Below are 26,704 nucleotides of genomic sequence, written 5' to 3'. Positions count from 1 at the left end.
ATGCAAAGTTATGTGATCTTTCATTCTCTGTGTTCTAGGAACATGCAAGGAAAGGTGCCAGGCACAATAATGTGGAGTTTCAGCCTTAAATCATCTGAAACAAGGAAACTCACCAGATGATCCATTTCTCTATCAAAGCCATTTCCTCTGCAACCACATCACGTAAGTAGCCTGTGTGGTCCCAAAATGACCACTTGCTTTGGGAGGTAACACAAATGTGTCTGCCAAGTCAGCACATACCCCAGACAGGGTGCTTCAGTGAGATCCCTAGAGCATCCTGCTTTGGCAGGGGGAGTGGACTCGATGATCTCTTGAGGTACCTTCCACCCTTACAATTCTGTGATCCTGATGTTTCTAGGATTCAAGGATTTCTTCCTGGGAGAAGACCAGCCATTGCACACCTCTGTATCCAGTAATGTAACAGTCCCTCTGTTTTTTATTGCAGCATTCTTGCCAAGGTAGCACAATATATGGTTATCTGAACTCGGTAACACGGGTTACTTCATTGGTAAAAGGCCTAACTAACTACTGTTTATTCTGTGCAATAAAAGCAAACCCTGTCTTCTCTGTCCCTTTCTTACAGGCTGAAAGGTATTATTTAATACCTCACCTGCTTTATTACATGGTATTTCCAGTGGAAGAAGGCTAGTGAGTCAAGCTCAGAAAATAAGCATTGCCCTACTGCCTGGGGAGACACATAACATTTCCACAGATGACTTGATTATCAGCAAATTAGCACCAACAGAACAAATGGCAGCAATTCAGGAGTTAGTGAAGGAAGGTGTTTCCAGAAAATCCCATAAATGGAGAAGAAAGAAAAAAATTCCAAATATTTGTCACTTATGCAACTCTGGTTATCTCTGAATGAAAAATGACTGGAAGGAACTAGGAGATTAGCAGCTGAATAGGTTACAAACTTCAGACACAATCAATTTTTACATCAACCTTTTTTCAAGCAGAAAATGAAGGGAATAAAGGTTGCTTCCCACAAATTCTACACTTGCCATTATTTCATTTTCTGTTATCTGTTCTTGGCCAAAAGAGTGTTTATTATAAAATTGCTTCAATTCTCTTTAAAATTAGTATGAAAAGAAAATTTTCATCCACCTTAAAGAAACCTTGATTCAGATGCCTAATGCTAGATATGCTAAAATTTCACAGGTCTGATCCTAGGCACCACTGCAAAGAGTCTGGTCCCACATCCTCCTGACATCCATCCTTTAGATATTTATAAGCACTGATGAGATCCCTTCTCAGTCTTCTCCAGACTAAACAGACCAGCCCTCTCTCTTTCCTCATTCAAGATGTGCATCCAGATGATCTCCACAGGTCCCTTCCAATCCCTACCATTCTGTGATTCCCTCTAAGGAAGGGAGGGCAGAAGGAAGAGTAGCTGAAAACTTTCACTACTTCCCAGCTGCTATTCTATCAAAATCTTGTCTTCCTTTAACTTTAGCATATTAACCCACAAAAAGATAAAAAACTGATACACAGTAACTGAGAAAGCAAGGTGGCATCAGATTGAAGATATTTTAGATATCTTCAAGAAAGTATCCATAATTTTGTGAACAAAAAAGGAAAAGAAGTAGGGTTCGTATGCTAAGCCCAGGTAACTCTGTGACTAAGGTGACTGCTCACAGACACAGGGTATTATGAAATGCTAACAAGTCACACTTGGCAAGGTTTGCCCAATCTCATATGAAAGTGCAACCAAAGCAATAGAAATTAGCTTGCCTGATGTATGAGTTTGCAACCAAGTAGCAGGTAGTGGTAGATGAGGTAACACGTGGTGAAGCTAACTGACATCAATGAACAATCCTGCTGCAATTCTTGCACAGTTCTACCCCATCTTGACAATAGGCCAAGCAACTCTGATTGTGGAATCAGAGAGGCAAACTGCATTGCATAAGGTTGGTGATATTGCACATGCCCACAAAGGAAGGGTCATCAGGTGAATACAGGTGTGAGACCACTGACAACCACCAGAGACACTTGAGGACCACTGACTCACTTCACTGAGCATGCATGGTGGAGAGGAGAGTACGCAGATACCTCCCAAGAAATCATTAGTGCAAGATGGCCTTTTTCAAGAAATATAATGAGTATGTATATTTTGATCCTGTCTAATTTGTGTGCTGTTGATTGTGTGGTATGCAGGTTAAGTGGAACTATCCCCTGTGCATCCAACGCTGCAATACAGAATGCCTGCCTTTTAGTGCTGCTTTCGTGTCAGGGGGGTTGTTCCCCTTTTTTTGGTGACTGCTGGATATAGACCCAAAAAAATAAACTAATCAGAGATGAATAATACTGCTCAATGACACAAGTTAGAAATGTTAAGTTAGGAACAATGTCTAGAAAAACTGCTAGTAAAAGAAACTACTAATGTTAGGTGTGGTATCCTCAAGCATTGCTCAACAAATTGGGTATTCAACAAGAGTATCTCAGGGATCGAATGTAGCAAAGTCTCCAGGAGGCATCATTGCAAGATAAATGCCTGTAACAAACTCCCATTTTACTCTGGGTTTTGCAGCTTTGTCAAAGGAGTTGAACTTTAAGTAATGTACATTACATACACAGGCAACATATCAAATTAAACAGATTCCCTGGTTTTAACACATGCCGTTTAAATATTCTTTTTATTGAACAACTTATAAAAGTTTTACAGAATACTAAAAATTCTGGAGACTTCAAAAATGTTAATCTTGTAATTAAGAGTCAGGGACATACTTTCTCTGCACATGCAAGACAGCGATATTCAAAACCTATCACTATGAACTTTACAGTAATAGACAAACCATCTGCCTGCATGCTAAAGCAGAAGCATTACAGTTTTTCCACTCTTGTGTAGGGATTTCACAGTGAAGCAGATAAAACAGCTAAGCTAATAAAAAAATGTTTCATGGTGGAAAGAACAATACATTTCCTATTGAAGTCAAAAATCTTATTTACCCAGAAAGGAAAAGAAAAAAAGGTAGCTCAGAGTACACTAGCTACCCTTCACTGAATTCCCTATCTACACAATCCTTCCTTCCCATTGTTTGACTTAGCACTCACTGCTCAGTAATAAAGATTAAATTTATACTGGCAGCAGAGTTTCTGCACTGCATTTAAAGTTGGGGGTTTTAAAATAAAGCTTTTAACAATTTCTCGTTTCTGGACAAAATTGGTAAATTGTAGTAACAAGAAAAAAAGTAAATATTGAAAGCAGTTTTAAAGGGAATTGAAGCTTCAGATGGCTGCATGTATCTACTTTAGATTAAATCCTCACTTCATAGACTTTGGTGTATATCCAGTGTTGATACCTTCAGTTTGACTTCAGCAAATACACTTGTTCACATCCATAATTATGTATTATTTCTATTTAATTAGAAAAACAGAGATGGATTTCCACTTTTCATAACTGTCAGTTAATGACATTTCAGGTTTCAGAAGTATCTGATTGTTTAGAGTAAACACATATTTAAATAAATTGGGTTGGCCCCACTATATCCATAATAACACAACTTGAACATACTTCTCTTAAAGGCAGAACAAGCTGCTGGAGTTTTTTAAGATGCAATCTAGCAGGAAAATACAATACTGCATTTAATAATATGCTATCAAGTTGAACCACAGAGCTGAGATAACGACATTCACTTGCTTTCACTCTCAAAGATGTTCTTATATGTCATCGGAAATACACACTAAGAAACTCAGTGCTGTATCTTAACCTATAAATGAAATATGTAAATGCTCACACTCTAATGAAGACAAGAGACCTACAGAGGGTTTGTATGTAAGACCTTGAGGTATGCCAAGTTTACTGCTACCATGCCAGTTGAGTTTCTGTTAATTTTTCTTGCTGAAATTTAGTTAATTGTAGGTACAATGTAGATCACTAAAATGATTAAAAAATATATCTTAGTAAAATGTGCAATGTACATTACAATGTAATTAAAAAAGATCACAGCTGTCTTTAAAGAGTCAAGAGACAATTTCCTTGATGGGAACAAAGTTTCTGGATTGCACACAGAATAATTTACTTTCTCCTTTGCCAGGTCTTTATTAAATAATCACAAAATGATTACAGATGCACTTCTGTAGTATGAATTCTCTCCAGACTTCTTGAAGAGCCAGTCCCTGAATAATAAAGGTTTATAATGATAGTTCATTTGGGCAATTTCTGGTCCCATCAAACTAAATTATCTACCTCGCTGAGACTTTAGGATTAAATAAAATCACTCTATGCTTTGGTTACTTTTCAGCCACTAAAAACAAGATCCATCAAATCTGATCCTGATCTGTACAAACATGCAATGTGACAGCACATGCCCTGGGTTGTGGTGGCCCCAGCAAGCTGCCGATGAGCTTGTCACATACAGCAGCCCTGGCTGACCCGGGAGTTTTAAGCATGAAGGAGGAGTCTGCTCCCTGTATTGACAGTGGGGCTGTAGAGGGCAAATGCAGAGCTTTGTGCAAAGAGGAAGTCTAATTCATCTTCTCCATACAAAGGGGAAAAAAAAAGAAGATAAATGTTCTTCTTCCAGTTCTAAGACTATTAAAAGACACCCTATTCAGAAAAATGGTTCCCTGTTAAAATCTCACCATCAAGCGTGCCTGCAAGCTTCAGCAAAGCAAACGACATCTCTTCCAATTTTAGAGAAAAAGAGGAGATAGCTCATGGGAACTAGACATTCAACCACTAAATATAAGATATGATTATACAGCTGAGGTTATATTCTCAAAAGGAGCTATTTTTTTCAGGGTTGTTTTTTAAGCTTGTATTCTGACTTAATTGAATTGAATAGTTGCCATCTAACACAGAAAGCTTCAGTCCTCATCGTCAGAGATTTGATTACAACTGCAATTTATTGTAGTAGTTCCCTACTTTTAATTTACTCTTCAGATATTCAGGTAGTCATAATGTAGTCATATTTTCACAGAAACAAAGTCACAGAATGAGAGAGTAGACTGTCCTTTCATTTACACAGGTAAGATAAACATGTGACACTCCCTGGGGAATGCAGTTGGAAGACTCATCCCATTGCATGAACTCAGCCAGTCAGTACTGGTCAAGCTTCAGAGGAGAGAAAATGGCTCAGAGTGATGTAGTTCTGAATGAGTAACTCAAAATTAGTTGTTTCATTCAATGAACTGGAAGGTACTTCTACCAATGTCTGTGGCACAGGTAGGTAGGTATCTAGTCCAGACAATGTAATTCATACATAGAATGTAATTTTCCATTAAAAACACAAAACTCTGGAAAAACTCTTAAGAGTCTGACAGATCCAACTGTCAGTAACTGGAAAGTAAGACTAGGTCAGAAGGCAGCAGTGAAACACTGGTAGAAGGTACCAGTGGAGTTCAGACATAATGTCACCCAACAGACTGACTGTGCACATACACCAATACAGTTTATTACCAGAGGATATCTATCAAACTCCTGCTTAAGTTTAACATTGCTTGCTCCTGGCATAACCCTCAGGAAAAGCCAAAACCTGCACACATCCAAAATACATGATGCTGATACAAAAGATGCCAACTGTGTTCTTTGGAACACAGAAGAGAATTCTGGCACATAAAATGTATGTAAATAAATAAATCACTTTACTGAAATACTGAAAATACTTCATTGAAATACGCACTGAGTGGTAACTAAATCTGTTATCTTTGAAGGAAACCTGCTTTTTTGGTTCCACTATGTTATGGAATATGGTGCGGTTTGCATAGCTGCCACGTATTGAAAGCAAGTGCAAATAGTATGCTCAGATGCATAGGAGATATTTGCACAATTCAATTTTAACACTGACAATGTGAAAATATGTGATTTCGTTTATTATAAACTTGGGAAAGGCTGAAATGTAAAATGTTCTCTGATATTTAAGCAACACACAATAGTGGGGTAGTTTTTTTGAGCTCACAGCCATTGATTGCTTTCACGTATAGCGAGTGACCTACTTTCAGACAGTAATACAAGGTGATGTTGGCTCAGATGCACTGGCAGTCAGGCAAGGGCAGCTTTAGCTCCAGTTGCCTGTATTGTGTACCATGGAAAGTTCACTAGGAGGATGCTACAGTTATAAAACCACAATCTAGATGACTATTTTATTCTTTTCCTGTATGCCAGTAATGCCCTTCAACACAAAGAGAATTATCCACGGCTATTCATAACCCACTGTACCTTAAAAGCTAAAGCAGCTTTTGAAGCCAGCTGTAAAATCTGTCATAGAAGAACTTTCTGAAAAGTAGTAATGAAAAATAAATGCAATTACAAAACTGAAACCCTACCACTTATTGATCATTTTGTATTAGAGCCTTGATTCTCTTTACAAAGAAACAATTCTTTTTCCAAATTTTTATGCAAATTCTAATTAAATTATTTTCATTTGACTAATTTGTGCACTACAAGCAACAGTGATACAACAGAAGTTTAAACGAACTACAGAGTTAAAAAAGCCTTTTTCAACAAAGGACCAGGCAGACTGGTGAAAAAAGAACAATCTGTAGAAACAGAAAACAAACTTTTGAGGAAATCTTATTTTCCTGGGTCAATTTTCTTCTTTCCTAGAAATACTAGGTTGCATAACATGCATTAACACTGTGCACAACAATTTGCACAAATGGCTTTTTTTTTTCATTAACTCAAGGCTGCAACACTTGCTATTGTGCCTGGCAGATATCACCCATCATCCAATTATCCTAAATACCTCCATGAATCTACTCCTGAGTTTCCAGTCGTAACTGAGATGGAGAACAGAGTAAGATGATGATCATCACCTCATCCCTCTTTCTCAAGGAGCACAAGACTCACTTTTCACAACAAAAAAAGAAAGAATGAACAGCAAGTACCTTTTTCACAGAAACGACCAGTGAAGTGCAGTGGGCAGTCGCAGAGAAATGAGGTGGCCCCAGTAGGCAGAGAGAGAGGATGACAGGTCCCTCCATTACGGCACATTCCTTCTTGGCATACTGATGGCAATTTTGGGGACATCTGAGCGGGCATACTAGGCTCAGGCAACTCAGGCACATCAGGAGAAACCACAGGGAATACTGTTGACAGATGTGTGGGTACAGGAATCCTAAAAGGAGAGAGGCGACACATCAAAACAAAAATTTGAGAGACCTAATTTTTCCATTCCACTTCAGCTTCATTTAGAAACAGTAGGCTGGTTTTCTGGTATTATTTTTATCTTTGTTTGTTTAAAAGCTTAGATTAAATTTCTGAAGATGTGATTATATTAATAATTCCCAAATCTAGTCCCCATCTTGAAATGTATCAAAAAGATAATGAAGGCATTTGTACCTGTAAGGGAAGAAGAAATAACCCCCCATGCACACAGCACAGCTTGCACATAATCTCATAGTTCCTTTTCAGTGGATGTCAACAATAGAGGGATAAATAAATCCAGGCCTGTATTATTAAGTATTTTATTGCTCTAAGTTACCAAATCTCATCAGGCTGTTCTATAAAACATGACTTCCATACAAGTAGATGAAGTATGTTTATGCAAAAGGGAAATGCTTTAGCACAGCAATACTGTATCTTTTAATTAATAGAAAGAACTACAAGGGGGGAGAAACAGGAGTTTGTTGGTTTGTTTTAATCCCACCCTTTCCCCCCAGTTTTCTTGTTTAGAATGACATTATCTCTCCTCAATTCTTAGGCTCTCAAATTAACTACTAGACTCATATGTCAGATCATTCCCCTACTTTTTAATTATTTCCTATCTCAAAGTTGCACAAATTAGTTAACAATATCATGTTTTTCCTAATCATCAAATCTGTTTATTAATGCTTTTAGTTTCATCCAGAACATCAAATCTGTGACTCACTAAGACCATACAAATTCAGGGCTTCCAGTTTATTAACCGAAACAACCTATATGCATCACAGAAATTACTACGATGAAGGCAAAACAAAAGGAACCAAAAGTCACAGAAGTTTCATGACTATTAATAAGCTTGCATAATTAAAAAAATAGTTTTCACTAAATTTTGCAGAAGAGCTAGACATTCTTCTTTCATTTTACAGAGTTCAAGAGGTTCTACTTTTTTCATGAAGCAGCTTTTAATTCTGAAATTTGGAAAGGGTCTAATTTTATCTAATAAAGTATCTCAGTATTTTTACTTCATTAAAAACTTATACTTTCTGAATATTTCTCTTATGTCTTAAGGTTTTGAAAAAAAAAAAGAAAAAATGTATGGGAGAAAGAGAGACTAGATTGAACTGAAATGTCACTAACATTTTGTCCAAAACAGAACACATGGAAATTAAATACTTCATACAGTGGTTTATAGGCATCACAGCCAGTAAAGTCAGCAGTTCTAGCAACGTGCTAAACATCAACAGCCAAATTCTCTTTTAATTTTGGTAAAAATGGTGGTATAAAGCTGCTTTATGCAAAATATAAGCCATTAAAGTGGTATGATGGCCCCTTCAGTCTCACTTTCAATTGGCCACTCTGGGCATCTGTCTTCTTAAATGTAGTTTCCAAATGCTTTACATAACCTGTTTAGTCATGACAATCTGAAAACTGATTTTAGTAAGTTACTTTTTTGAAACTGAGTTTTATGAAGTGCTAATAAGCTTCATAATATTGTGGGGGAAAAAAATCCCAACAACCCACATCCCAGTTAAGTATGGCATGTGTAACTCTCACTAAATGAGGAAATGAACAATCAGTTCCCTGAGTCATCAGTACAGCATGTCATGCAAAACCTGTACAAGGACAATGATACACACTGAGAGGTAGGTGGGAAGGAAGAGAAGCTGAACAGAGGAACAGCAGAAATCATTCAGGATAAAGTAAATATCTAAGTCGACCCAGAGTAAGGCATAGTATCATAGAATAGAAACACAGGATCATTAAGGCTGGAAAAGACCTCCAAGATCATCTAATCCAACTGTCCCCCTACCACCTATATCACTTACTAAACCATGTCCCTAAGTACCTCATCCAACCTTTCCTTAAACACCCCAGGGGATGGTGATTCTACCACCTCCCTGGGCAACCCATTCCAGTGCCTAACCACTCTTTCTGGTAGTTTCTCCTCATTTTTAACCTGAATCTCCCCTGGCGCAACTTGCGGCCATTCCCTTTTGTCTTATTGCTAACTATCTGCAAGAAGGGGCTGACCCCCAGCTCACCACAGCTTCCTTTCAGGTAGCTGTAGAGAGAGCAATAAGGTCTCCCCCGAGCCTCCTCTTCTCCAGGCTAAACAGTCCCAGTTCCCTCAGCCACTCCTCATAAGACTTGTGTTCCAGACTCTTCACCAGCCTCATTGCCCTTCTCTGGACACGCTGCAGGGTTTTAATGTCTTTCTTGTAGTGAGGGGCTCAAAACTGAACACAGTATTAGAGGTGCAGCCTCACAGGGGCTGTGTACAGGGGGATTATCACCTCCCTTGTCCTGCTGGCTATGCTATTACTGATGCAAGCCAGGATGCCGCTGGCTTTCTTGGCCACCTGGGCAGTAATTGAGAAAGCTCTGGGAAAGAGCAGAAGGGACAAAAGGTTTATATGACAGCAAGGAGACGTGCAGAGCAGTAATAGTAAGGGAACCATTAGAGGGGGATACTGAAGCAGGGATGCAGATAGCTGAAACATGCACTACGGTGGTTAGAAATGAGGATACAGGGATTTCAAGGCAGTTAAAAGCCACCCATTTTCCATGACAGAAAAGCATCTGGAAAGATGGCAGACAAGGAGAAAGGAAATACCTAAAGTATTTTGGAGGCTGAGGACTTGCTCATAAGAGGCTTTTGAAGATTTTAAGAAAATAAATGACTTCCTGTTTGTTTCCATTTACACAAACAGAAAAAACTCACTTCCACTTATATGAGTAAGAATTACTGGGTCTGTAACCATCCTTTTCTCCCAAGGGAAATAACTAGCATGATCTTCATATGGGCTGTTCTGTTCAGAGCAGCACTATGAGTGCATTAACATGTTATCTTCTACCAGGTCAACACAGCAAATTAAAAATGCTTATTCACATTCCTCTGAGATTGTAACCACGGATTAAATAAAAAATAAAATCTTCACTTTCTTCCTGAACATAGACTAAATGTTTGAGGAACTCTGAAATAATAGTCGGCTTGCATAAAGAATCAAGACATTCACAGGAGAAATTTACTGGGAGCTATTACTGGGATTTGGAGTTGAATTTTCTGTTCCCCCTGAAAAAAAAATCAACAAAAAAATATAAATAAAACTTTGGGAAGAATCAGGGGATAAATTGAGATCTCACTACTAGCTATTAGAGAGACCACTTCTCTAGTGACAGGTAATACTATAGATGACCATTGCGAAACTTGTTCTTTGAAATTTGGCCACAGCCACCGTGAGGAGTGAAGTAACGAGAGGACTATCTGCCTGACTGGGAGGTGGTGCTTTCGTGCATCCAGTGGAAGCACCAATTTCCATCCGTCTAAGTTTCACATTCCCATTCTGGCACCAAGCTGGTGTTTTCTCTAAAACAGAATCAGAGGAGTGTGCTTCCAATGAAATTTTATGAGCGCACGCAAGTAACGCATCCTTGCTTCATTTTTTGGTTGACATTCTAATCTGTGGAGAAGAAAGGAAGGAAAAGCTCCCTGGCAGGTTGATTTCTCCCTGGTTCATTTGTTAGGCTTTCGTGAGGTGTCAGCCTTTGCAGTGTTGTTCTGGATGTTTTGCTTCTAGGTGGTGCCTGACTGCTTATGTGCCAGCACCGCTTCCAGGGGAGAGAGGAGAGTTTGCCCACGCTGGTTAGCACATTTGCACTCCCAAGCCTTTTTCAAACTGCTGCTGTGAATAAGTAATGACCTCGGCTCAACACAGTTTAACTAGAACATTTATTTGAATAAAGAGCCATCAAGAGTTTAAAGTAATTTAGTAATCGAGGTGTTTGAAGTTTTGCAAAGTGTAAGAAAGATAAATCAGGCAAAAATCAATTCACTGATACTACAGGACAAGGCCACAATTTTTCTGGGTTTTTTTTTTTTTTCTTTTCAATTTCCCAGCCTGTCACTGTCTCTCAGGTCAATAATGCACATGAAGATCTTCTAACTTGCCGCCAGCATCAACACATTGTTTTTAATCTTAAAATGAGCTCAAACAGCTGAGTTTGAGAGGCCTGTAAACTTGTGTTTCATAGCTGAGTGCATGTAAGTTTGAAATGTTTGTCTAAATATAGCTGTTAGTGCAATGTGAAGTCTTGTTTGTTTTATATTACAATCTTTACCACTCAGGAAGATGTATGATCAACTGAATGACAGGAATACGGTGCTTACAGATCACACTCAATGTTATGTTGTTAAACCAAGAGCACACACGCTCTAACCGACTGTGCTACCCACTGCCCTGTGCCTCCATGTGAAAGGACACGGGGCAATGGAAATTCCTTGAAACACAAGAAATTCCATGTAAATATAAGAAAATCACTTTTTTAGGTTTGGGTATTTTTTCCAAAGGCGTGACCTATCTCTACAATGGACTTTAAACTGAGACCTACAAGGAGAGTAAGACCTGCCACCAAAGTAATTCCCTATCAGGCTGATGGCAGCAATGTCTGCAGAAGCACTCTGATATTTTTCCTGAAGCGGGCTGACAAGACACGCAATGGCACGGAAGTCCCAATGACATGATAACATCTCCACTGCCTATATCTTCTGGTACTTATGCACTTAACATTTTATTACTGAAGTAATGGATTTAGCCTTATCTGATATGAGTGAGATAAGGAAGTTTGTATTTTTAGCCTGTCAATAAAGTAATTTGTGCTGGGAAGCAACTGCTTTTATTTGCAATTTTCCTTGGTGGAGAAGTGTGAGCATGCCATTTTTCTTGGGCTATGACAGGCTATTATTTAAAGCAAATGTTTTAGATTTTGAAGGCAAAAGAAAGATTTTTCAAGGGCATTATCATGCACGGTAGAATATAATTTCAAAACTTTATGAAACCAAAACCAACTTCCCTTCATGGAAATGTCAGTTTAAACAAGAATAAAAAAGCCCTAGTACCTTGCATGTCATTTGGCAAGTATGAACGAGGCATTTTATGGACTGTTTGTTTCACTATTCACAACCATGTCAAGGAGAATTCCTTAAATGGCATTCCACTGATTTCAGTGAATCCACAGAACGGTCCACCTGCACACTTACCCTCCTGGGGAAACCACGAACATCCCCCTGCACAGTAACTGAGGAAAGAATTTCAGAGTCTATCAGAGAGGGATTGTTTTTGTTCAGCAGTTTGTATTTGCATCTTTTTTCCTCATCCATCCCAGTCTCTGATTTGGAAGAATCAGGTGTCTGTTTTCATAATAGAGATGACACGATCAGGAATATTTCTTTAAAAAATTAAATTTTCACTGTATGTTCCAGGCTTTGAGCCCAGCTCCTCCCTCCTCCTGCGCACGTTTGGTAGCAGAACGCAGTGATACTGTAGTCGCAGCTTTCCGTTTAGAGATTTGCAGTTGGTGTAACATCATTTGCAACTGCTTCTGCACACACAGCATCTCATTTAATGGTGCAAACTCTTAGCAATGCAAATAACATACTCGACACACAGCGCAGCCAAGGATGTGACAATGCAATTAGCAGATATACTGAGGTTTATGAAAGTGTGGTTTACAAATCCAAAGGAAAAAATAACTCCAGGATGCACAGAAGAGAAAGATATGGGAAAAAATGTCATGTACAGAGAGGTGAAAGGGGAAAGAGAAAAAGGAAACACATGTACTTAGAGACATTCTTGTTCTGTTTGCTTTAAAACATGTAGATAGCACAGATTTTGCAACAGGTAAATTGGAATTACAGAATCACAGAATAGTCAGAAGGGACCCATAAGGATCACTGAATCCAACTTCTGGCTCCACATAGGGCCAGTCAAGTGAGAGCATGAAGTTAACGTGACACAGAATTTAGAGCAACAATTCTTTATATTTTAAGTTCAATAGGAAAAGCCTTTCTCAACAAGACATTAAACTCAGTTTTCCTTAGATGAAATGCAAAAAAACCTGACCCAAACCCAAACCAAAGTACAAACTCTTTTAGTCCCTAAGTTTAGGGCATGGCAGATAATGGGCTTTGCTAAAACTGAAATTCTGTACCAAATCTATTTCTCTCCTTGGCTTGATTGAAGAAGCAAATGAACACTGAATCTCTCAGTTGTTCTGGCTGATTTTTACTTGGCTTGATTTTGTTGTTTCGCTGCATTCCCCACTTTCCCTTTTAAGCCCCTCTTGACTTTCTATCATCCAAACATTAAACTGAAGAAAGATCAAAACTACTGAGCACTGAGTGGACCAATGTGCAGCTCTTAAATTTCTAAAGTTTAAGCAAATCTCAAATCTCTGTGAACTTCAGCTTTGTTTTACAGATAGTCATCAGTCACCGTTAGATTGAGCTTAGCTGCTATTTAGATAAACAGCACTTGAAATGCCTGAGTACTGCATTTTTCTGTTTTATGAAACTACTTTTGTTTCTTGAAACTAGTAGTTTTGAATGGGAAAAATACTTTCACTCCCTCCTTGAAATTTTCCCCAGGAGATCAGAAATGTGTTTTTTTTTTTTTTTTTTTTTTTTTTTAACATAGCACTGTACTTGTCCTTCTGAAAGACTCTGTAGGAACAGAATATAACCATTCTGTCCCAGTCCTAAATAGATGAGTAAATTGTACTGGGTAAATTTAGTTCCTGCTACAGAGCTGCTGCGAGTGCTATCTAACATCACAGTTCCAGAACGGAATCACTACTGTTTACCACAGCTTCTCTCTGGCTTCAAGAGCTACAGACAATCTTCTACCCCAGTGACACCACCCACAATTTAGATTCCAAAATGGAAAATCTACCTATGGCATATTATTGGAGCACCATGGATCTGTGAGCAATAAAGGAGAATCACTTCTAGATCTTTGATATAAAATTTATTGAGGGAAATGGAGTGCTTCAAGAGGTATATTAAAGGGAAAAAAATAAATATCCAAGTTTGTACTCAAATGAATATTCTAACCCAAGGGATGGGGAACCATATACAAACACTCTTCTCCGCTCAACCTAATAAATGCTTGTTCCATGCAAGACAGAACAGATCAGTTCTCCTGAATGAAACAGAACACCTGGTTACCCAGGAAATGGAGAAGGCTGAGGTACTACATGAATTTTTTGCTTAAGTCTTCATCAGAATGTGCCCTAGCCACACCACCCTAGCTGCAGAAAGGTAAAGACAGGGACTCGGAGAATGGGGAACTGTGCACTGTGGGAGATCAGGTTTGAGATCATCTAAGGAACCTCAAGGTGCACAAATACATGGGACCTGATGAGATGAATCAGTGGGTCCTGAACGAATTGATGGATGAAATGACTAAGATGCTTTCCATCAAGCTTGAGCAGCAATCTGGTGAAGTTCCCACTGACTTTTCCCCATTTTTAAAAAGAGAAAAAGGAAGACCCAGGGAACTACAGGCTGGTCAGTCTCACCTCTGTGCCTGGCAAGGTCATGGAGCAGATCCTCCTAGAAACTATGCTCAGGCACATGGAATATAAAGAGGAGAATGGTGACAGCTAACATGACCTCACTGAGGGAAAATCATGACTACGAAATTTGATGGCATTCTACAACAGTTACAGCATTGGTGGACAAGGGAGGAGCAACTGATGTCATCTACCTGGACTTGTGCAAAGTATCTGACACTGTCCCACACTATATCCTCGTGTCTAAACTGGAGAGATGTGAATTTAATGTATGGAACACTCAGTGGATAAAGAATTGGCTGGATGGTCACACTCAAAGATTTGAGGTCAATGACTCGATGTCTAAGTGGAGACCACTGATGAGTGGCATTCCTCAGGGGTTGGTATCAGGACCAGCACTATTTAACATCTTTATCAGAAACATGGACAGTGGGATTGAGTGCACCCTTAGCAAGTTTGCCAGCGACAGCAACCTTCTACTCTTCTGACACCCCACTTGGAGTAGCTGCTGGAACAAGTCAAGAGGAGGGCCATGAAGATGATTGGTAGGATGGAGCACCTCTCCTGTGAAGACAGACTGAGTTGGGCCTGGAGAAGAGAAGGCTCCAGGCATACCTTATAGTAAGTAGCCTTCCCATACGTGAAGGAGGCCTAGAGGAAAGATGGAGAGGGACTGTACTACAGTGAATGTACAGAGCATGTAGTATGAGACTGTAACACAAGGGCATGTAGTGACAGGATAGGGGTTAATGGCTTTAAACTGAAAAAGGGTAGATTTAGGTTTTTTGCCCACAGAAGCTATGGATGCCCCCTCCCTGGCAGTGTTCAAGGCCAAGTTAGATGGGGCTTTGGGAAACCTGGTCTAGTGGAGGGTTTCCCTGCCCATGGCAGGGGGGGTGGAACTAGATGATCTTTAAGGTGCTTTTCCAACCCAAACCATTCTATGATTTTGAGATTAGATAGGTCTTGTACAGTCTCATAATTTCGTCTGGGCATGCCTAGTAGATCTTGCCCTCTGTAAACTTTTGAAGGATGAGTAGAGGCCCACTCACACCCTAACAGGAGTGAGAGGGAGTCTCAAGATAATGAAAGTGTTTTCAGAAATGCATGGAAACACACACCATGTAGGCTGCAACTTCATTGCACTCTGATTACATTACAGATAAAGTTCAGTTTTGAGGGTATGTACTTTGGGTTTTGGTGCCTCAAGTAAAGAGTTTAGGTGCCTAAATAATTTTCATAGACAGAGACCTAAATCTCTTTCTGCATTTGTGTCCATGTGCTTTAAATAATTCTTGCCTATATAATAGAAGTGGGGAAGGCCTACATTGCTTTATAAATATTAATTAAGATTGCTTGACAGAAAACATTTTGCTATTCTAAGACTGTGACTGGAGAGGGACTGGAATATAAAAAGCAGTTCTGTATCACACACTGGTGAAATTGCCTGAGAGTTGGCCTGCAAGCAAGACAAGACTGACATGTAGAAACAACTAGTACTGAAAGAGTTAAACATGCAGAGTAATGTTATGTATTATCTAGTCTTTCTTCCAGAGTTAATTTCTAATTAAATCTTAATTCTGGAGAATGGCTGGCATGCATAAACATAAACATCATTTATTCATTAGTAATCTGGCATTTAATTAAAATATTACTGCATTCTCATTGAGTGCATAAGGAAGAATGTTGTAAATATGACAGGTCAAAAAATCCCCATAATATTAACAGGTAGAGATAAAAAATGTATTACCGAAAACTTCCTAAATAGTACAAGGTAACAGATGAGCAATTAAAGTAACAGCCCTTTATGTATGAAGAAAAAAAATATTTTATAGTCAATAAAGCTCGTGACACAGATGTGGGAATAAACAACAGCCCATCATGGATCTAGATAGCAGGGCTTACTTAAGATGCAACCATATTAGAGCTTTTGCCCTGCTTGATTATCTCACATACTCCCTCATGCCCTCTCTCCACTCCATGTCTTTTTATGTTCACTAGGTTTCCACTTTCTTTAGCAACAGGGAAGTTGCTGCTGGTCAGGGAAGCTCGTGTGGAAAGTCACGTCAATTCACACTGCGCCACAGCTTGTAGTATCTGGTCTTGCCTGTTACCAGGCCACAGTCCCCGTCCATCCTCTGGCATTCATGTCTATGTGTCTTTCTCATCCTCCAACCAGGATGTTCACCTCCTTTGCTCCTGGTCCCCTTCTTTTTCCCAAAACCACATCTCCTTTTCAGGGGAAATTCTGGCCATAATGTATTTTTGAGCACTCTCACTTTATTTGAGAATGAACAAATAGTGTAACAATGATAGCAGTAACATGATCAACAAAAAAGTAATTAATACATGCAACACTTATGACCTGATGTTCAATCTCTTTCCAATTCCAAATTTTCCAAGGCATTAAAATACTACCCAAAATACCCTCTTCTCTCATAAATATTTGAAGAAATTTCATCTGCCAATAAAACTCTTGTAAAAAAAAAATCAAACATCTGCCTAAGGGTTTGTTAACCTGCTCGAGCTTATCACCCTGATCTACAGGAAAAGAAAGGCATCTCCAGTCCATCCCATCATAATAGAGGTGATCAATTTGCTCCAGGGTAACTTTTAAATAAACTGGTATTTTGTAACTATTGATCCTAACACCTTCTACTTACCTTAAACACTACTTGAACCTAAATGCTATGTCAGTGGAGGTTTAAGTACCTGGGTGTGATTTGGGACTAGGCAATACCAGTTGCTAAAAGTCACTGACCTTTCCAACTGCAAAGCAAGAGACAGACACCCAAGGCAAAGCTGGGAGAATATCCTCAATGACACAGTGAGTGAGTACTCGTCATTGTTACCTTCGAATTACACTACATCTTTCTGCCATACTTTCTTCAGTAACTTTCAATCGTGAAAGGCACCTGTATTTACAGCATCAATACTGGAGATTTTACAGGCTCATTATCTCAAATCCGGTCAGATTTAAAAGTACGAACCAAATCCTCATCAGCATGTCAACAAGCTTTTTATGAAAGCCATCATCTGGACACAATCAAGAGAATAAAGATCATAGAATGTAAGATATAAAGCATAGAAGATACAGAAGATTACTTTGTTTGTAGGGTTTTTTCCTCATTTTCTTGGTTTCCTTGTGAAAAATGTAGACAACTCATTTAGAATTCAAGATACAAAATATCTAACCTTTTGATTTAACTGATGAAAATAAAAACTACCATAGCAACTAGACTGTGCTTCGCCATTTCCAAAGGGCTTAGCAAAGCTTAGGAGGTACACACATATCTTTCTGAATAAAAATGTAAGTTCCCTCACAAATATGAAGTTCCTTCACAAATATGGAGTTCCTTCAATTGGTATTTGATCAAATCTGATGAAAACATGACAAAGGTTTTATTATATGACCATATTCCCTAATTAAATAACTGAACTTATTTATATTAAAAATTTATTCTGAAGGAAAAGAAAATGCTGTAAGTGTAATTAATCTCACTTGCAACTAGAACTATCTTGCCACTTAAGAGTTCTGAACTCTGGTGAATTTCTTAAATATACTTTAATTATGTCAAATATACTTTACATCTTTTGTTTTATGAAATGGATTTTATAATTGGTAAATGCTGGAAGCCAGTTATTCATGTCACTCTTGTGTTTATAGTGCCCAGAAACTGAAGCGGTCTAATCACTTCCCTTCATTTTCATATAATACTTAATTTTATGACATCAGTGAAATATGTTAGGCAGTTAATTCTAAGAAATTACTGCATTTTCAATTGGCTAATGTCATTTGGCCTTCAGCCTTGCTCCTTACAGATGTAAAAAATTCATATTACATCTTGTTATTTAAATAAGGATTTTTTTTGACAGTTAAAGACGTGCCAACTCGCACTTTCATGTCAGCCAGGATCTTGTATAAGTACTAGTAGCAAGGCATCTTATTCTCCTACCTAACTCTTAATTTTAAAGTAGAGAGGTAAAAATGGGGAGATCTGGCTTCAGAGAGCTGTTTTGGAGGACATATTTCTCAGGAGGTTATTGAACAGCATAAAGACAGTTTGTGGGTTTTTTTTTAATTCAATTGATTTATGTGCATGTCCTCGTTTTGAAACTGCTTGCAATTTTAACAGCTGAAATCTTTCCTTTTCCCCATACACTGATAAATTACTGAAGGTTTTTATTATTGCTACTGCCAACCACTACTTCCTGTAAACTTCAGGGCTTCAAAGAAGTCCTCAAACCCATAATTAATAACATTTCTAGAAATTTACCAATGACTTGAGAAAGATGTGAATAGGAGCTGAAGGAGAGGGCACAAGCCACAAACTTGTCTATGTATTTTATGTGTGATTTTGAGTGAATTGTCAAAAATATACACGAATACTTGCTGCCATTTTGCATAGATGAAGCAATGTATTCTGTATGCTCTGAAATTCTACACATTACAGAATTTGATCTTCCACGAGCCAGACTTTCATTTTGTAACTCTTCACTTTAAAGTTTACACATATATTCTGAAGTGCTCATGCTTCTGTCTTCTGCTTTTCATATGCCAGTTCTTTGGTTTAAAAATAATAAGTTTAAAAATCTCAAGAATATATCTGATGAAGATCTGTCTTGGTTTTTAGGTTAAATTTCTGAAGCATTTTTTCTTTATCCAAGTGCTGTAATCTCATTTTTAAAGAAGGAAGGAGAAAAAAAGGAAAGGATAGAACAGGATTTAAAGCTGTTCTGTTTCTGAATAGTTACTTCAACCAAAATCAAGAAGGTATCTTTTTTAAACACTATACTAGTGTTTCAAGGCTGCAGGGGGCACTGATGCACTGTACATCTACCGCACTGCAGCGCAAGAGTCAGACAGGATCTGATTGAACAGTCCTGCAGGTTACGGGTACAGAAAAAACACATAAACTATTTATAATCAATTTAGGTTTTGAGAAATTAGGTAATTGTAAAATATTTATACGAATTTTGGAGGGGAATTAGTATTTCTTTTACTGGTAAATATATTTGTTTTTCTGCTGCAATCAAGTAGTTGTGGGGATAAGACTGTTTTCTTAACTTTATAACCTTGAAGGATGATATATCTTTCTAGTAGTGCATTACTTAATATTACAGCCTTAAACAAACAATCCCCATTCCCTGTAGAAAATAATATTTTCCTTAGCAGCTCCCCAGAGAAGCCCATTTATTGGTTGTTGATAAGAACTTGTTTATATATTAATCAGCCAATACAGATATTATCTGATTCACAGACCCATTTAAGTAAGAATGTATTACAGTAAGAAATATGTCGATATTTTAAGAAATAATTACATATATTATCAGTTTATTCAATATTTTCTGGTTTAGGATCTAAGATTTATGCTAAATAGTGGGGTTTTTCCAATAATAAGAATGCATGACAATTTATCACTCAGCATCATATGGCAGACATGAAACTATGCCTGAAACATCTATTTTATATTTTACATTCAGTACTACACATTTATTCTTTAATTCTTTTATGCTCATAATTACTTTCTTTTTTTTTTTTTAAATGCAGTTTACATGAGGGTTTCACCTCTTCTGTTTATCTCAGATCTTTGTATTTCCTGCAGCTGCAACTGTACTAAGACTAGTAAAGACTAGAGAACCCTTTCTAGGAAGATACATAGTCTAATTTTAACAAAGCAATACTTGAAGAAGCCACCACTTGAATTGGTGGGGGCATAGTAACAATTATAATCACCATTAATGTTACAGCTTTTTTGGTTTATTACCAACTCAGATATTCTGGACATGGCTTTAAGCCATCGGTTCTAACATGCTGGTCTCTGTATAGCTAAAGAAACCTCCTCCATGTCCAGTGTTTCCCCTTGTTAAATATATGTGTTATCTTTGTATGCACTACAATCACAACAGTCATATTTTAGAAAAAAGCCAAAGGGACCAAATTCCTGAAGTATCTTTGTGCATAACTTTAATAAAAATAAATAAATATTTTTTAAAAAAATATAAGAGACCAATTAATTGAGGATTATTTAATTATGCCGTACATCTTTTGTACTTTCTAGGCATTGCCCCACTGCACATGCAATGAAATACAGTGCAACCATTACTGCAGTCAAAAGCATACACAGGAATGAAACGGTCTTCCTACTTTCTTATTCAGACACACAGAAATCACATACAGCATTTTGCTCCAGAAGCTTACATTGAGTTGCTTGCCTACACTAACTAAAAATAACTCTTCAGGATATTGTTGTTCCTTTGGGGTTTGGCTTGTTTGGAGAAGAAAATCAAATATGAAGCTTTGTACAAAGTTAATTTTTAAAAAAGTTATTACATATTTCTGTTAGTTTAGTTCCCTTTCTGGTAATAATTACACCTGCTACATCTGAGCAATTTTATTTTATTGCAAGTACCTTTTATCAAATTAACTGCATATTAATATATCAAATTTTGATTTATAGGTTCATAATACATATCACTAAAATCGATATCTTTTGGATACTGACAATATAACAGACCTTTAAAAAACCCCTGCTTTTAGAACTTGGATTCATTAATAAATTTTAGATCAGAAATGGACAGTTGTTATTAAAAGTGCTCTGCCAAAAGGAAGCTCAAACCATCTCTTTTTAGGTGTAAAAAAAAGTTCAAAATATTTTTCAAATGGTAGAATATTCTTTGTAATGATTTTATTTTCTATAAAAATACAACAGGTTTTATGATGTTGTTGACTACTTCATTATTAGGTTTATTAAACAAGATTTTTACAAAGCCATGAGTACTTTATAGGTCATGAAGCCCTATTCACTGATGCAATGAAGGACACAGAATGGATGCCAGCAAAGAGTTACTAGACAGAATAAAACTAACATCCAAACTTTCTCTTGGAATTGTGGCTGTTCGCAATTGAAGGCAACTCTCATTACTACTGTATCAAATCCAAGAGTGAATTGCAAAGATTCAAAGATAAAGTATTATATTGATTCAAGCTTCCAGTAGGCAAATTATTCCTTTCAGTGTGAGTCTCATTCTTACTTATTCTAATATGCCTTTCTTCACAGTACAGTCTAGTATAACAACAAAAGCAACTACACATCTCCATTACGAGGCACTCTGCACATAATTTCGAAGTCACAGAAACCAGCTCCAGTGTTTAATTATTTCTGAGTACATAACAGAACATTTTTTCCTCTATTTCTAGATGTCTGTAATTGGAACAACATCAAATGCTACCACTAAAGCGAAGTGTGACTGTAGTCCAATAAGGAAAGCATGCAAGATAATTTCTTTTACTATTTGATTGGTTTTAGACAATTGCTCCTGCTATCTGCTTGGTTTTTCCGAACCACTGCTCATAATAAATTTAAGACTAGTTATACAGGGAAATATTCTTTAAGCAGAATTCTGTGAAACCCATCCATGTACCTATCTCCAAGTTTTAGACAGGCAGCACAAAGTTGAGATTATTTTTTTCTTTCCTAAGAAAGCAGAAGAAGTGAGTTTTATTATTTGCATACCTGCCTGGCTGGAAGCCCAAGTGATTATTTCAGGAAGCTACTGAACCATACTACTTGATGTTTTGTGTCCCTAACATAATTTTTCTTAAGCATTACATTAAAATTTCCAAAGAGTACTGGAACATCTATGACAGATGATATTATTAATGCTGTGAAAATTATATGTAGTGAAGTTTTAAGAATTTTGAAAACTGGTTTTAAATTTGGTTTCATTTTGTGATTCTGCTCCTAGTGTTCTAGGAAAGTTGGGATGTTCTCAAACCAATCCTTTTGCTTACATTCTAGCAATCCCCGTCTATTTTCATATTTATAGTATTATTTTGGTTTTAGGGGACACTGTGCTGAAATCTGAAATGAAAAAGTTACATTCATGCATTCATGAGAAATCAAGACTTCTCATAAATCTATAAAACGTATTTTCTTGATAGAAATTTTTTTATGGTTTTATATTTCCAAAGCTAACATGTTCAAGAACAGTTCTTATTTGGATGACAGAATTTCTAGGGAAGTACTTGAAGCAATTTGAAGAAGGTAATGAACAGCATCATTAACCTAGATAAATCCAAAGGTTTTGGCAATCTGTAGGATTCCAGCAAATACAATCTTTGATGTAAAGCAAAAAAGGGGTCCTCATTTGATGAAGGTAAAAGCATATGGCTGATATCCTCCACCCATCAGATTACCCCACAATCCACAGGTAAGAAAGGCTGAAAGAGAAGAAAAAGGCTTTCAAGCTACCTTGGCAGCCATATAATTCTGATCACTCTTGACACTTCAGAAGCTCCAAGTACAGAGAATTCACCGGGTTATGCTATAGAGTTTAATGGCTCCCAGAATTTTTGACTGACCCCATGCTGGTCCACTGAGCTCTGCCACATCCCAAACTCTCCTTTCATCTATGTACAACCCTGTGATGAAGAGGCACCTGACAGGCAATCTCTCTTGTTTCCAAGTAATAAGGATGTGCTGTGGATGAATACAGTGACTTTATACACTAATCACAGTTGTTTGTGGGGTTTCAATCTTTCACTCAATGCAAACAGGCCACAGTAGATGCAGATTTTCTTGTTTTAACAGAAGTCTTTAACACGTCTTTCTCCTTCCTAAAATATTTATATAACAAATTGAGTTCTGTACTATGAGTGTTCTGATGAAAGATGAGCACTTTATTTTACTGACGTAAAAAGGGATCCATTTATATGCAATGGTTAAGTATCTGGGGTGGAAGAAGCTTTATAAATTCCATTAATAAATTTAGTAATCATGTGGCATAAGAATCACCAGAAACTGGAGATATTCAATATTACAGAACTGAACTAAAATAGAAAGGTGTGTCATGAGTGCAAAACAGCACTTCCCCAGCACTGGAACCCCTTCTTTACCTCGTGAAATAAGTATGTTATAAAATAATGAAGTTCATATGAACAGCAGTAGAAAGTCTTACTAATACTAAAATTTCCTTTCTGTGGGACTGTGTCAGTGTTTTCCAAAATATCTGAGATGTTATTTATTTGTAACACACTGCGTCAGACTGATGCATTGGCATGTATGTATTGACATCTACTTGCAGATGGTTCCTCGATAAAACAGAGGAAAAAAAAGCACAGTATTCTCTAAGTCTTGTCTTAGCTTCTGTGCAGGTACCTGGCAATTCCAGCAGAAATCAGAATCTCATTACAATGATTCATTACAGAAAAAACTAACAGAGAGTGACTGCTGCTGAATTCTGTTGACAGAATTAAGAAACAATCCTCTGTTGGTATAATGCACATGCCTAAAGCTACAGAAGGGTAAGTAAGGTCAAGCTAAATATCACCAAAAATTATTATTAAACTTTTAGAGAGTTCCCCCAAGTAAAACTGGTGTTCGCTTTGTGATATGCTGATGAGAGGCAACCTGTTCCAGAAACAGGGAGAGAAATGTACTATTTACAAACACACATTATCTCACCTGCATATCTGACACATTTTTCTAATATCCATCACAAACAATTTCCACAGAATACTTCAAAAGATTGAGCTAAAGGCTTACACAACAATTTACAGTGATTTTCAGGATTTATAACAGTTGGAAAGATTAGATACATCACTTCTCTTTTTTTTTCTTCCCCAACACTGAACTCTGTTATTACTGGAAAGTCATCATCCGAGCAGGAATGCCAAAGGAGCAAGAAAAGTAACAGAAAAATATCCAGAATTCATGTACACACCCAGAGCAGAAAGGAAATCCCACAGGGCAGCAAAACTCACAAACAAAAAGAAAACACTGCAAACAAATGCAGTAGATAAGGGAAATCAAGAGCTGCAAAGCAAATCAAGAACTGCAAGCAAAGAGGGTGAAAGTGTATAAAAGCAACTCTAGTACTGGAAAAAGAGGAACAGGCAATGAGAAACACATAGAAAAAGGTTATCAGCCAGCAAAAGCAATAGATGAGAGAGAAAAAGGCATAATAATAGTAATAATAATAATAATTTTAAAAAATTCTTGTTATCCCTCTCTATGTTAAAATTCCAGAGTTGTTATTGGCATAATATCAAGCATCGTATATATGGGGAATACAAATGAATGACATTTCTGAAGCTTTATCTTCAGTTCTGTACTTCAGAAACATAATCTCTATCTCAATTTCTCTCAATCTCTGTTAACCGCAGAAAACCTGTTAAATAAATAAAACTAACAAGTGTCAATATTATTAATTTAATAATTTTCTTCTACAGTGTTGAGAAGCACTACTATTTTTTTTCAGAATTTAGCACTGAAAAAAATCCAAAACATAACTACCTATATTGAAATGTAAGAACACTCTTTCACGTACAACACAAGCTCAGTGCTTCTCACATGATCTTCCATTTACTCATGAACTAATATATAAGTAGACAGAAGAGCTCAACTTTGGAACTCTGTGACTTCCCCTTCAGGTTTGAATTTAAGTTTTTCAGTTCAGGTGGATTTATATGAAGAAACTCTTTAACCTTACCTGAGCCTTGTATGGACTCCTAGGATGAACTTTAACATACAGTATACACATACCACCGTAAGTGCTTTTCCTTTTCCAGGTATGGAATGGTAACTGACTTTCACAACCAGCTGAAAAGCAACTCTGATGCTCTGAGTTGTGACATTTTATAATATTCAAAAAACCCAAGAGGTTCCACAGAGGAAGAGACATGCTAAGAAATTGCACAGGAGACTGAACTTCACAGAAGTGTTAGGGGTCTGTTGGGATGTTTGTAAAAATATCACAGAGAACTACAAAATGGAAAGTGGAGTACTCAAACATAAGGAAGGGGATTTAGAGCTTGTTGGAAAGTGGATAAGTGAGGGGAAAGTGGAACTGAGGGCTTACTGAAAACATGTAGAGATCTCCAAAATGTATTGCATAGCTCCTGAGAAAATTGCCATGCATTAGGAAACCCATCAGTCTGCTTGATGGAATAGAACTTGGGTAATGCACATTCAAGAGCCTCTTTCCTAAATGCAAATAGCAATCACAGTCTTTGCTGAAATGAAGCTCAGTTTTGGCCTGGAAAAAACATCTTAAGATAAATTAACAGCAAAATAAAGTCTTCAAAAAAAAACAACCAAAAATCTTTCCAGTGGGCAGTAATGAAGGACTTAGCTTATTAGCTCCTGTCTGTGAGTGCAAATCAGCCTTGTACATTTGCATTCATCAGTAAGACTTCTCTTAGAACAAACAGTGTTATTATGTTTCCTATTAGGAATTGAAAAAAACCCCACCACAAATCATGACTTTGACAAATATATGTATATGCATATATGCATGCATATGTATATGTATAGATTTTATGTGTATGTGTGTGTGTTTGGAACCTTTGAATTTACTATATGCAATAAAGTCTTGCAGGAATATACAGCAGTCTTAGCTCCCAGATGCTAAAACAGAAGTGAGCAGGAGTAAACACCAGCTTTTAATACTGGGACTCAAAGCTTCATTTATATTTGTCATCTGAACTCTGCCTGAAAGTGATAGCCATTCATTTTGCAAATCTATTCCAGTAACATTTTCTGAAACACTTCCAGGAGCTTTATATTACATTAACACATCACAACTGTCCTACTTGCTTCAGAAGATGGAAAAAACCCAAAATACCAAACAAAAAACCCCAACAAACCAAAATAAAAACCCCACAAACCCCCCACATTTCTTAAAAGATCTCATCAGAGATCTGTTATTTCTAATTGTCTCCTTTACCACTGTTGACCATTATATAATCTCTTCCAAAATTGCCTATATTCACAGTTTTGAGACAAGAATACTTTAAACAGAACCTGAACGTGAAGTTTGACAAGATTTACCTAAGCATTATTCTAGAAAACTACCTATTGGGGGCTGACCTTTATTAATTGATACGGTTCTGTTACGACCTTTCCTGAAAGCAAAAGCCACATAGCTCAGAGGACTTTTATGGCTACAAATCTGCTCTCAGAGAGTCAAGCTTAAATTCATTTTCCTGCCCATAACGTTGCTCTGCCATTTCCTATTTCACCTTGGTTAGACCTTATGGTAGGCAGCCCTCTGACGAGCCCTGTGTGCAACACATCCTTCCTAGCCATTCTCTCCTCACCATGGTATCACCTGTTACAGCACATCTATGAACTCAAGGCTTTAACAGTGCTGCAAGTTACCAGCAGACGGATCTGGGCCAGTGCCTTACGGATTAACTGAGTCAAAGCCTCACACTGAAAACCTCAGTACTTCTGAGTATGCACACAAATCTTGCATCTTTCAGAA

General features: G+C 37.4%; 1 protein-coding gene across 1 annotated transcript in view; it reads right to left on the bottom strand.

The window, feature by feature from the left end:
• Positions 1-26,704, bottom strand: part of EYS (eyes shut homolog) — a gene marked incomplete at both ends in the record, with an annotated part of 784,773 nt that overhangs the window by 201,156 nt on the left and 556,913 nt on the right. Inside the window, one exon of the mRNA XM_084261159.1 lies at positions 6,829-7,058. Coding sequence (XP_084117285.1) covers positions 6,829-7,058 — 230 coding nt within the window. The remainder of the gene's footprint in view (positions 1-6,828; positions 7,059-26,704) is intronic.

Source organism: Gallinula chloropus, assembly GCF_964237585.1.
Source record: "Gallinula chloropus genome assembly, chromosome: 3".
Lineage (NCBI taxonomy): Eukaryota > Metazoa > Chordata > Aves > Gruiformes > Rallidae > Gallinula > Gallinula chloropus.
The sequence above is the reverse complement of the archived record's forward strand: the minus strand, read 5'-3'. Positions and strand labels throughout refer to the sequence as shown.